The 13,096-nt window shown below is 47.3% G+C and overlaps 1 protein-coding gene across 1 annotated transcript in view; it reads left to right on the top strand.

The window, feature by feature from the left end:
• Positions 1-13,096, top strand: part of LOC147701502 (transient receptor potential cation channel subfamily M member 4-like) — a 363,218-nt gene that overhangs the window by 250,846 nt on the left and 99,276 nt on the right. Inside the window, exon 15 of the mRNA XM_086930188.1 lies at positions 4,809-4,921. Coding sequence (XP_086786314.1) covers positions 4,809-4,921 — 113 coding nt within the window. The remainder of the gene's footprint in view (positions 1-4,808; positions 4,922-13,096) is intronic.

Below are 13,096 nucleotides of genomic sequence, written 5' to 3'. Positions count from 1 at the left end.
AAGCAGCATTAAAGAGTTGTACGAGCATAGGGCCCCATAATTCAATGTTATGTTTAAATTAATCCGCTGGGATTCCATCCAGGCCTGCCGCTTTTCCACCCTTAGTTGCTTTGAGGCTCGCGGTGACTACTTTTAGGGTTACAGCAAGTTTTATAGCCTTAGCCCTTTCTTCTCCAGCTAGATCAGACGTCAAATTTTTCGTCCCCTCCGCAGGACTGTATAATTTGGAGAAATGAGAAACCCATTCATCCTCAGTAATTGCAATCTCTATGCGTGCATTTGTAGCATCGCACAGAAATGGCGCATTTACTGCTTTCCAAAAAGCGGATGAGTCTCTGGTTAGCGAAGCCTCACACAGGGATTCCCATGCCTCCCTTTTTATAGCGATTTTCCAGTTTTTAAGCGCCTCGTTAGAAGTCTTCCTCAACTCTCTAACCAGTAAGGTGTCACGGGGATTTTCATGCAAGGCATCTTTAAGATTAGAAAGTGCCTTTGTGCATGATGGGTCAAACCAACTTCTACTCTTTTTCCCCCGATTCTTTACCTCTACCCACAAAGTATCCTTGATTGCTGTTGCAATGTAATTACAATTTTTAATTATGGACTGACTATCTGCTTGCTCATCTAAGCAAGTCAGAAAACTTTCCTTGCAGTTACTCACTAAATTTCTTCAGGGACCAATTTGCTCCATTTAAGCGAGTAACCATTTTGTCTACCAAGTATCTCGTCTGGGACTAGGTGCCTATCTGACCGTTCCCTAGTTATATCCCGAAAGGGATTTTCAATTTCCAAAGTTAGCGGTCGATGATCACTTAATACCACATCCAGGGTCTTAGATTCTTTAATCTGACTTCCATAATTAGTGGGGCATAGTATGAAATCGATTATGGTGGCCGCTCCCCTACCGATAAACGTTGGAATAAATGGGGATCCTATTTGACCAATTTAATTTGCATACCCCAGATCACATGAAAAAAGAATTTCATTTTCACATCCCCGCATATGGTATGCTCAAAGTGAGTCAAACTAATATCGTGGTCCAACATTAGACCATAGATACCTTGTCGTCCCCGTTTGCAAAGAGCACAATTAAAATCCCCTCCCCAGATAAACATATATATCAAATATATATCATTTGGGCTTGAATCCATTTCATGTTTCAAAGCAACATCCAACATCTTTATGGTCTGGACAATATCTATCATTGCAATATTATTATAGAAATGTACAATTATTATGCTAGCCGCCTTGTTGATACCTATCTTCACCAGCTGATAATGCCCATTATGGGATAATAAATCAGCTTTCTCATATTTAAGCTGGTTAGATAGGTACATACACAGACCACCCTTGGCCCTACCATGTAATCCCCGCACAGCTGGTGTAAATATAGTTTTATATCCAGGGATATGCACAGGCTCGGTCAGCCATGTTTCCTGTAGACCCATAATTTCATACCCATTTACAATCGTTTCCCATGCAGTATTATTTATTTTGGTTTTTAATCCTGCCACATTCCAAAAGATAAGGCAGCATGTTTCGTTTGTTTCAGTAATGGTATTAATGTTCCCACAAAAAGTGCTCGCCACTGGATTTTCAGCCCTCACCATTTCACCCAATTCATGCGAGCCACTAAATACAGTACAAACTCCTACCTTGGGTGTTTCAATTTCAGGGGTGTACTTTAGCAGTTCACGTTCCTGGGGGGTGGCTCTTTCTAATGGGGGAGGATCCACCTGATCTAAATCATCCATTCTATCACAAGGCATAGATGCTTCTATATTCACCTTGTCTATCGCACTGCCTATCATAATGGGTTTTGCATGGGAACTAAGGGTATCACTAGGGAGTCAATCAACTGCTTCTAGGCCTGTGAATAAAGCAAAGCGATTAAAAGTAGGGATATTAAAACCATTTAAGACATGACCCAAGATGCTCCCCACAAATGTATTTCCTAATTGGCGTGTTTCGTAGGTCCCATACGGAGGTCTGGGGTAAAAATCACCTAGTTCCCACGTAACTATCTCTCCATCGCCAGTCTGGGTCTGCCAGCTCTGGAGGTAGGGGACCACCCGTTTGTCTCTAAAATTCACTATGATTAGGTCTCCCTCTAGGTCCGTTGTCATACAGCCCAACCATCTGAAACTTCTAACATTCAAAATACTTCCATCGATGTTACGTGGAAGCGGTCTATTTTTACTTAACCAGAAGGCTACCTTGTTTTTTAATTCAAGGTACCCTTTGGTTTTCCCAACAGGAAGTTCGGGTAATCCCGACAGGACACTCACAAAGGGAGCCGCCTCTGGGGGCAAATCAATATGGGTCATCGTACTCTTTGGTCTACCCTGGTCAGTGCCTTGTCTATCTATAGTTTTCTGCTTACTGGTCTGCATTTTTGGGCTACATGATATGGATTGCGTTCTCAAATCCATACGTCCTCCTGTGCCCTCATCCCTATCGGTACCTAAATGGTTTTTGGGTGAAGGGCGCTTGACTTTATCCTTTTTCCCAGATTGTGCAATGGTCTTACCTATGCTGATTTTTTGGGCCACGCTGGTATCCTTTCCGGGCCCCGCACCTAATTGCTGAGTGACCAGGGTTATCCACCCCTTTTACAAAATTATCTAATGTATTTGCATTCTCTTTAACTAGCGTCTCTATCTCGTCCAGTTTTGAATTTAACATCCTAGTTCTCTCCAGTAAGGGTAGCATCAGAGACTTAACTAGTGTTTCTATTTTACCCAGCAGCCCGCATCGTCCAAACCACAATTTGGGAAATGTAAGGTGGGCTCTAAGGTTGCCCTGGGCGGGCTGTGGGGTTGTGCAATAGCATCACAGGCAGAGGTGTTACTATTTTTCTTTTGGATTTTAGTCGGGCCCCCCCTTCTGAGAACTACCCCCTCTTTTCGTCTTACTTTGTGTGCCTTTTACAGGAGACCCCGATTATTAGCTGTTAAAGGCGGGCTAAGTACCAAGGGGGAGTTTAGGACTTTACCATTGGAACTACCAGATGGCATGCTAGTTATAGATATATTCAATAAACACGACCCTTCTGTGCTATCATTGTCTTCCAGAATCAGGCTTGACCTCGAGCCTGGGGCAAATGATTGATCTAACAGTCGTGTTGGTTTGGGCGAGACCACTAAGCTAATTGGGCCTAGGGACGAGCGTTTTCCCGTTATAAGATCTAAAGACAAACGGTGCTCAGTGAGGGCTATTTCTTTTTCTAAGATTACAGTTGCCCTTTTAAAAAATTGATCCAGTGTTCCTGTTGCCCTCCCACCCGTAGATGCGAGTGTCATTTTTCTTTCCTTGCCGGACCGTAGCGGCATAATGAATGCTAGTCCAGTATATCAGGACAAAACCGCGCACTAAGACACCAGAATGATAATAACTTGCCAGGTACTATAACAATTCTAGTGCAAATATAACCATACCACAGTCTTTAGGGGGATGGTCCTGCCCAGCCTCGTATGACCTCGGACGGCCTTAGACGGCCCGCCCTTTGCCCGGGCTTAGCCTGGCGTCCGCCCGCGCGCGTCCCGCGTATTGCGGGTATGGGCGTGGTTAAGTAGGAGGAGGCCGGTGCGGGAAGAGGCACCAGGTGCGGCCGATGGAGCGCTGCAAAGACTGCTGGGCCTCGCAGTCCCGCTCCGTCAAGGTCCCGGTAACAAATCAGCCCCAATGTCAGCTTCAGATCCAGGTGGGCAGGTGAGCAAGCAAGGATTCCAAAGTCCCCAGGCGTGCAAACGTGCAGGCAGATTCCTCTGTCCCTCAGAGTCCGCGACTACGAGCGGCGCCCGCGAAGCGGGGGCCGCGAGTTGTGATAAGGAGCAGGGAGGCGGGAGCGGGAAGAGGCACCAGGTGCGGCCGATGGAGCGCCGCAAAGACTGCTGGGCCTCAGTCCCACTCCGTCAAGATCCCGGTAACAAATTAGCCCCAATGTCGGCTTCAGATCCAGAAGGCAGGTGAGCAAGCAAGGATTCGAAAGTCCCCAGGCGTGCAAACGTGCAGGCAGATTCCTCTGTCCCTCAGAGTCCGCGACTACGAGCGGCGCCCGCGAAGCGGGGGCCACGAGTTGTGATAAGGAGCAGGGAGGCGGGAGCGGGAAGAGGCACCAGGTGCGGCCGATGGAGCGCCGCAAAGACTGCTGGGCCTCAGTCCCACTCCGTCAAGATCCCGGTAACAAATTAGCCCCAATGTCAGCTTCAGATCCAGAAGGCAGGTGAGCAAGCAAGGATTCCAAATTCCCCAGGCGTGCAAACGTGCAGGCAGATTCCTCTGTCCCTCAGAGTCCGCGACTACGAGCGGCGCCCGCGAAGCGGGGGCCGCGAGTTGTGATAAGGAGCAGGGAGGCGGGAGCGGGAAGAGGCACCAGGTGCGGCCGATGGAGCGCCGCAAAGACTGCTGGGCCTCACAGTCCCGCTCCGTCAAGATCCCGGTAACAAATTAACCCCAATGTCAGCTTCAGATCCAGAAGGCAGGTGAACAAGCAAGGATTCCAAAGTCCCCAGGTGTGCAAACGTGCAGGCAGACTCCTCTGTCCCTCAGAGTCCGCGACTACGAGCGGCACCCAGGATAGGATGCATAGAATGCTGCAAGCTTATGTCAGAGTGTTAAGGCACCCACTGCCATTAAGTGTCTTTAACCTGCTAGTCACAGGGTTAAAACCTAGAGTTTATTCCGATGTGCATTCTATGATGTCACTCGCGTGACAATGATTGACTAACAGTAACGAGGCTACAAACCTGTAGGCGCAAGTGTTAAGTTTATCACCTTTTTGTAACCCCGGGTATCTTTTTTTGCAGGCTATGCTCACAGAGAACTGGTGGGGAGAGATGATGCCAGGTACCCCTGTCTGGAAACTGATGCTCACTTTCATCTGCCCTCCTCTAATTTACAGCAGTCTGATCGTGTTCAAGTGAGTACATCTTGCTCTATGCCACACATTTCAACATTTAACAGTTTTTACCAATCATGGCAAATGACTAAAGATTCCCATTATTAGTGTTGTATTTCGGGCATTATTCCCAAAACAACCTGGATGCAATTTGATAAAACATCCGCGTGAGTTATATACATGTGTAAACTCTTTTAATAATGTACAATTTTTGATATCACGAGAAATGCTGAAAGGACAGATCATACACAAACGCACTACCTGTGAGGATACAGGAGGCAAGTTACAAAAGTGAACTTGCCTATGTGTTAGACTCTCACTATGGTTTTTAGGTCTCGCCTGGCATTAGCAGTGTGCATGCGTTGCACTCACTATGCGAGGGCCTTTTGGAATCAATACGGATTCCAGATGTGCACGCGGATGGACAGATGATGTGCACTGCGGTTCTGGATGCTTTACTTGCGGCGATAGACAGATGCACTATATTTTTCACACTGGCGACAGCCTCAGCCCCATCCTCCTCGCAAGCTTGTTTCACACGTCACAGAGCCACTTCCCTTCCAGTTCCCTGCTCCTCCAGCATCCCGGCAGCTGCGCTTGTTTTTCCTTGTCTTCAGCAAGAAACCATAATTAAAAATTTATTGTATGTAATGTTCGTATTGTAGCGCTCCAAAACAGCATTTAACAGTTTCAGGGCGCTAATAATTTTCGTATAAAACTGGGCGGATGTTTTTGTTTAATTTTTGTTTTGCTTCTTGATTATTTTTAATTGAGAATCTGAGAGTTTCTCCTCTTATTTCCGCCTTTAGTCTATCCCAGACCACTTCCAGCGGATCACTCCCCAGATTGTACTTTAAAAATTCTGGAATTCAATTCTCTATAAGATTACAGTATTTTACATTAATCAATAAAGCCCTTTCGAACGCCCAGTTACTGCTGTCTGTTTGTAGATTTCCTGTTTCTGTGCTTACAATTAGGGGATTATGATCAGAAAAAACCCTTGGTAATCGGTCTACCGAACAATTAGATATAATAGTATCTGATGCAAAAATATAATCCAATCTTGCAAATTTGTGATGGTGTGAAAAAAGGTATACCCGGGGTTAGTTGGGAATTTCATCTCCCAACAGCCTGAGATCCCATGAGTATTACAGAGATCCCAAAGGGCTCTAAATGTTTTTGGTTTCCTACCCTGGTAACTAAAGTTATGCACGGATGACCAATTGGATGAAAGGTTTAGATTAATGTCGTCACAGACAATCATAGGAACTGGCCAGTGTGCTAATTCGTTAGATAGAAAATTCAGAAGATCGGGATCATCAGTGACACACCCATATACTGAACAGACCGTACGTTTTTTTCCCTTACCATATAGGCACTCTGAGATGGCCCATCGGCCAAATTTATCGGCTGCAGATCTCGTAAATCGGACACCTCCGCCCCGTGCCAGTATAGCTACCCCTCTAGTTTTATTTGTCTGGGTTGTAGCTGTGACAACTCTGTATTCAAGTGTTTTCAATAAATGTGTTTGGGACCCCTCAACATGAGTTTCTTGCAGACAAACGATGTCTGCCCCGATTGATTTAAAACCTATTGCTATTCTTTGTCTTTTATGTATATCGTTTAGCCCACAGATGTTGATGGTCAACATTTTCAACTTAGCCATTGGTACCAATAAGATCTACCTTGTCTTCTAGACCTGCTCTCTTAATGATGAACCAAGCCATAGCTTCTACCCTGATTCCTTGCCTGTATGTCCACCCCCCCCACCGCTGAAAAACACCGACCTCCCTCCCCCCGTCATAACTTGAGACTTCCTGCGTCATAGGGCACCCAGGTGTGGGCGTCCGAGTGATCCGTACGCCACAGCTCGCTAAGTGGCCTGACAATGAATATAAAAGTGAAGTGGATAGAGTAAGACTGATGGGTGAGATGTGATGGTAATCTCATTTGTAATTTCCCCGTAGCTTGTTATACTTTTCTATGTACACAACAAAAGAACAAAAAAAAAACCTATCTTTTCCCCATCCTGCTCCCCTACCACCTTTCCTGATTGTGCCCCGTAGCTAATTACATATCTTATATTTGATTATATTTTGTTTTTTAGATGTTTGTTACTGTTTGCCCATATTTTTCCCTGGTTTTCCTGACTCTGAAAGTTCTTGCAAATAAGCTTCCGCTTGGATTTCACTTGTGAAATTCTTGGTTACACCTTTGTAGATAACTCTTGGGCGTGCTGGGTTTTGCAGGTAAACCGTCGCTCCAATTTGCTCAAATGGGGTAAAGAGTTGCCGCATCCTCCAGCGGCGTTCCACCATTGCGTGAGCAAAGTCTGGGCGCGTAAAAAAAATAAATCCTTTACATTCTCTTTTGCTCGTTGGTCGAGCAATATCGTAAATGGCCTCTCGTAGGAGAAAGTTTCCGAAACAGACCAATATGGCCCTCTGGTATTGATTTGCTCTATGAGAATGTTTGGGGAGTGTTAGAGGAAAGCGATGAGCATGTTGGACTTCTCGATCCAATTCCCACGCTTGGAGTTCGGGCAGGGCAGTTTTTAAGAGGTTAAATATGAAACCCTTTGGGTCATTGCCCTCAGCTCCTCCTGGAATTCCGAGAATGCAGAGATTATTTCTTCTGCCTCTGTTTTCGAGGTCTTCGACTTTTGCCATTAAGTCTTCGATGATACCTGCCTGGGCCTTACCCCGAGTTTGGAGATTGGTGACATCTGAATCGAGGTTTTCGGTGCGGCTTTCGACCGAGGCCATTCTGTCCACAATCTCTGAACAAGTGTTACCGACTTTTTGGATAGCGCCTTGCAATTTTTGTATTGCATCATGATTCCTCTGGCTATTGATTTTCACATCTGTGTGAAAATCCTTGATGGAATTAAGTATATCGCCCAATAATGGCTCTACGGGCAGTCCCGGATTCCCATGATCTCTATACGATCTATTGGCTCCGCCTAATTCATTGTAATCCTTTGTCTGATTACGGCTTTTAAAAAAGACGACATGAGCAACATAATCAGTTCATTCTCCAGCATTTGAAGCCTCAAAAGTGCTGTTCTACATTGTCTAAATCTCCACTTTTTCAAGATACATATTAGAAATCTTCTCCTTGGCAAATCATAAAATTTACAAAAAAGTATGCAGTGTAACATTGATTGAGCAGAAATGTCATCGCATGGACATAGTGACAAATTTTTAGACCAAGAGTTTACCTCAGCGAATGTAACCAGTTTAAAAAAAAAAGTCCCCCCACGAAAACGTGTGAGTAAGATGCGTGTATAGCAACTTTGGATCTGTATTCGATACGCTTGAATTCCCTGGCCTTGGAGCATCAGGTGGTTCTCCATAACTGAGGTTTTACATTTCTCTGTAAGCCAGCTCTTATTCTCTAGAAAATGTAAACAAGTTTCTTGCAAGCTCTTCCTTGATACAGTTTCTAGACTGTTGGGGGAATCAAAATATTCTGGGTAACCAATGTCATAAAATAATTTCTTTACATACTTAATTCAGGACATCCTGGTAACCCCCTCTAAATTGAGGCAATCCTTAATTATATCTCTGTTAAAACCGGTCTCATTAGTTGACCACACCTTATGCAATAAAAGAAGGGGATCAAGTTTAATGAGGTCCGATATATATGGCAGGCCAAGTTCCTTATGACATGCATAAGTAGAGGTGGAACCCGGGATGGCTAGGAGATAGCGCAAAAACGCATTCTCACAAAGTTGTATTTTGTGAACTTCTGCTATTTTCCAGATCCCCGCCCCATATATCGCTGTGGATACACATTTAGATTTATATATGTCCAAAAGGTCGAACTGGTCGTCCACCCAACTTGTTAGATAAATTACGAATAGCACCTATGGTTCTGGAGAAAGCCAATTTTCTCGCATGTGCCGCAGATGACCAGGTGCCTGATTTCTCGAAGTTAATGTCCAGATACAAGAATTTATCAATCGTATCTATTTTCGTATTTGAAATAAAAGTTTTACATGTGGTGGTTTTATTTATAGTACAACACATAGTAAACGTTTTGCTTATATTTATTTTTAGACCTCTGTCATTCATATAATTTGAGAATTTGGTGATAGCTCTTTGGAGGCCTATCTGGGTCCGTGCCATTATTACTGCGTCATCCGCATAAAGTAATATGGGGACTGGGGCGTTCCTGATCTGAGGGTAGTCCTGCTTATCCTGAACCAGGTGGGAACCTACACTGTTCATGTATAAGTTGAACAAGAACGGTGCGAGTATGTATCCTTGTCGGACTCCTTTGTTTATGCTGAACTTAGCTGTAAACTTGCCCTGCTTCCCGTACCGCACCCTCGCCCCAGCCCCCCGGTATAACTCCTTAATACATATGAGCAAATTTGGGTCCACACCCATTTGTGACATGGTGCTCCAGAGTTTGTCGTGGTTTAAACAATCGAAGGCTGAACTCAGATCGACAAACGTTAAGAACAAATTTTCCTTTTTGGCCGATACATATTTAGCTATGATCAGCGCTAAGTTTAATCCTTGTTCGGTCGTTCCGAGTCCTGCCCTAAACCCATATTGGAACTTTGAAAGTATGCCCCTTTCTTCCACCTAAAGTTGTAATTTATTTAGTATGACCTTCCCAGCAACTTTCATAAATGAGTTCAGTAATGATATTGGATGATAACACTTAGGTTAATTTCGGTCACCCTTTTTGAAGATGGTAATCACGATAGCCTCTGACCAGGTGGGAATGAACCTATATTTATTTCAGCTGTTCAAGACATTATTTAGGAGTGGGGTCCATAACTCCCTGTTAGATTTATATATAACCACTGGCACGCCGTCTGGACCTGGGGCTTTCCCTGCCGCACTCTCATAAATAGCAGTGAAAACTTCTGCAAGTGAGAATTCAATGTGCAGGGGAAAAGACTCCAGATTCACATTTTCATCTCGTTCAATTATGCCAGTTCCCTCACTCTCAGTTGGATCATTTGCCTGATAGAGGTCCTTAAAATAGTTAACCCATCTATCTTCCGTAATTGCCACTTCAATTGTATCGGTTGCCCTATCTGCAAAAAAAGGAGCATTAACAGCCTTCCAGAAGCCCGTGTTGTCCTTGGTTAAGCAGGCTTAATGTAACGCCTGCCATGCTTCTAGTTTCAACTGACTCTTACGTTTTTTGACTACTCGTTGGTAGTCCATTCTAGCCAGCCTCACTTCATCCTTGCTTCTCGGCTCACATTTTAATACCTTCAATAAGTGAGCATGGGCCTTGCTGCAATCCCTATTAAACCACCCGTGTTTCTGTGTCCCTGTGAGGAGTTTCGTATATCCTCAGTAATTCTAAGGAAAGCCTCGGTGACTAGGGCATTTTCGCCTGTCTGCACTAGACATGTTTCTAATTCCCTAAATTTATTTATTACAAGGTGTTAGACTTGGCCCTTCTGGCAGGTTCACCCCTGAACTTTTTGCCTAGTGACTTCTGGTCTTTGCGCACTTTGACACTGTGGCTCAGTGTAAAGTGCGGGTGCTCCCTGAGTGCGTGTGTGAGATTGGCCTGCTCTCCCATAGGAATGCATGGGGAATGTCTGTGTCCCTGGTAGTTCCTGATGCGTGAGGCGTGCATGCTCAAGTTTGGTATGTGCGAACTCGTGTGAGTGAATGCTTCGCAACGATGTATGTGGCATCAGTGTGTCTTGTGCGGAAGTGCCACTTCTAGACATGGCTGTGTATGTGCTGTGAAGGTGCTGGCGTGTGATTGGCTGGAGCTGGCTGGGATGCCAGGCTCCAGGAGTCTGTGTGGGTCTGCCCCGGTGGTGAATGGAGAGATTAGCATGCTGATGTGAGGGAGGGGCTGTACCTGTGTCCTGAATGAGGCTGGGTTTCCCCCACACAATGCTGGCTCCACCCCCTGTGGTGCGTCTAATGACCCAAGCCCTGGCAGTGAATAGAGAGGGTGGTTGAGCCCATCAACAGTGCTCACAGACCAGCTGCGACTGGTTCTGCCCCCACCCTTCCCAAAGACAAAGGATTTGTCTGTATAAAAGGAGGCTGTGACCTCCTGAAAGATGTTCTTGTTCCCAACTTGAATCTGACCAGGGGCATGCTGCTGCTGGGGCCCGGTGGAAGGCTTGCCTCCCTGGGCCCTGCCCAGCCCCTGGACTCCTAAAGGACCTTGCTGGACTATGGACTCCCCTAAAGCGCCTGGGAGCGCTTGTTCGTTGCTCTACTGCTGTGGAGCCATTTCTGTCTGCCCTTCTAGCGCCTGGGAGCGCTGGATTACCTCCTAGCGCCCCGAGAGCGCTTTATATTGTCCTAGCGCTAGGAGCGCTGTATTCTGTGTCCACAAGCGCCTGGGGGCGCTTGATTTGCAGGGAGCGATTTTATTTTTCACGAGCGCTTTTTGATCTATTACAGCCGGTGCCCACCCGGCATTTGCCCCTGATTCTGGCGTGAAGTCTCCGCCCCCCCGGGCCGCCGCTCTGCTCACGGCGACCCGGAAGCAGCTGACAGGCCTGCCAATCGCTGCGCGGCCTGCCCGGAAGTCCCGCCTCCTTGAGCTCCAGAGGGAGGAAGTAAAGTTCCCCCTGCGGCCCGGGGCTCCCGTGAGCTGGAGAGAGCCCCGGGGCCGCCAACCAAGAACAGCGCGAGCCATTGACGGCCCGGTCCCGAGATGGGGGACCGGGGGAACTGGTAGCGGGCCGGGCGCATTGTGAAGGCGGGGCTCTCGTGTGCTGAGAGAGCCCCGCAAAGCGCTGCCGCCGCCAAGGGAGAGCCGCCGCAAAGCAAGAGACCCGGTGAGTGGAGCTGAAGGGAAGGGAGGGGCGCCGGGACACATTGTCGGTGTCCACTCCCCCCCCCTCCGTAGCGCGATCTCGCACTCATTGCGAGTGTGAAGCCTTGAGGGCTTAAAGGGGCATGACCGGTCTCTCGAGTCCCCCAGAGGGGAGGGACTCCATACAAAGGCGCCCCACGTGTTCGCGGGTCCCCCGTGAGGGGCCCCCCGCCCCAGAAAGCCACACCTTTGGAATTGAGAGCCCAGAGAGGCTCAGGCCGGCCGCATCTGTTTTACGGGCCCGAGAGGCTCCAACATCCCGGGGGCATATTAGTTCAGAGCCTGAGAGGCTCAAAGGTGCCACATTCGTTGTGAGAGCCCTGAGAAAGGCTCAAGGGGGCATTTTTGATTTACTGAGAGCCCACGAGTGGCTCAGGCGCCACAAGTATCTTTGAGAGCCCAGAGAGGCTCAGGGGCCATTTGTTTATTCAGAGCCTGCGAGGCTCCCACGTTGGCCCATCCTTGCTTGCACCAGTTGCCCAGCACTTTGTGGGCAACTGCCACGTTTAGGCCCCTGACACTGGCCCTAGAGAGGCCAGTTGGTCTAGGGACTGCCACAGGTGGTGGCTAATGTGATTCTGGCGCATTTATTATTTATGTGCCAATGTGATTACTGCGCAAATGTGATTGCTACACCTCTGAATGTTTTAGGCATCATGTGTTTTCCTCTCCTGCACCTCTGAATGTTTCTATGCATCATGTGCCTTATTCTTACACCTCTGAATGTATTGTTGATGCATCATGTGTTTTCCCTCCTTACACCGCTGAATGTATGTTTATGCATCATGTGTTTCGTCCCCAGGTCTATACCCCTAAATGTATGGTGATATTTAGTTGGTTGTTCTTGCTAGTACAGGTGGTGCTAGTGAGGTCCTGGTTCCCTGCATGACCTGTTCCTAGGGTGGTTAGGATTGCCTAGGTGGTACTTACCTGATTACCAGTAGTTACTTGTTTTGTGCTACAGTGATTTTCTGTTATGTTCTAAGTGAAATTCCAAGGGCTTGATACTGAGCTCGCCCCCTGACCAGAGTCCCAGGACCAGTGGACTCTATTGTGCCTTCCCTGACAAATTGCTGGGACTTGTCTGATCTCTCTTGGGCCCCTGGGGCCTCGCTGAATTGTGCCTCGCTCATTCCCCTCGGCAGTTCGTGCACGGCAGCCCGTCCAAGCCTCGAGCAGCGCCGCTCTACCCTGAGCCGCGCCGCTGGGTCGCCCGCATCCTGTCTTCCCCTCCTCTTCTGAGCCGCACACATTGGTCGCCCCAGAGAAACGCTTGTACCCTGCCGGCCGCCCGCTCAAGCCTCGAACCGCACCTCTCTCCCCTGAGTCGTACCGCTTCGCTGGGCCGCCTGCTCAAGTTTACTAAGGAGGTCA

This window comes from Lissotriton vulgaris, chromosome 7, assembly GCF_964263255.1.
Source record: "Lissotriton vulgaris chromosome 7, aLisVul1.2, whole genome shotgun sequence".
In the NCBI taxonomy this organism is placed as follows: Eukaryota; Metazoa; Chordata; class Amphibia; order Caudata; family Salamandridae; genus Lissotriton; species Lissotriton vulgaris.
The sequence above is the reverse complement of the archived record's forward strand: the minus strand, read 5'-3'. Positions and strand labels throughout refer to the sequence as shown.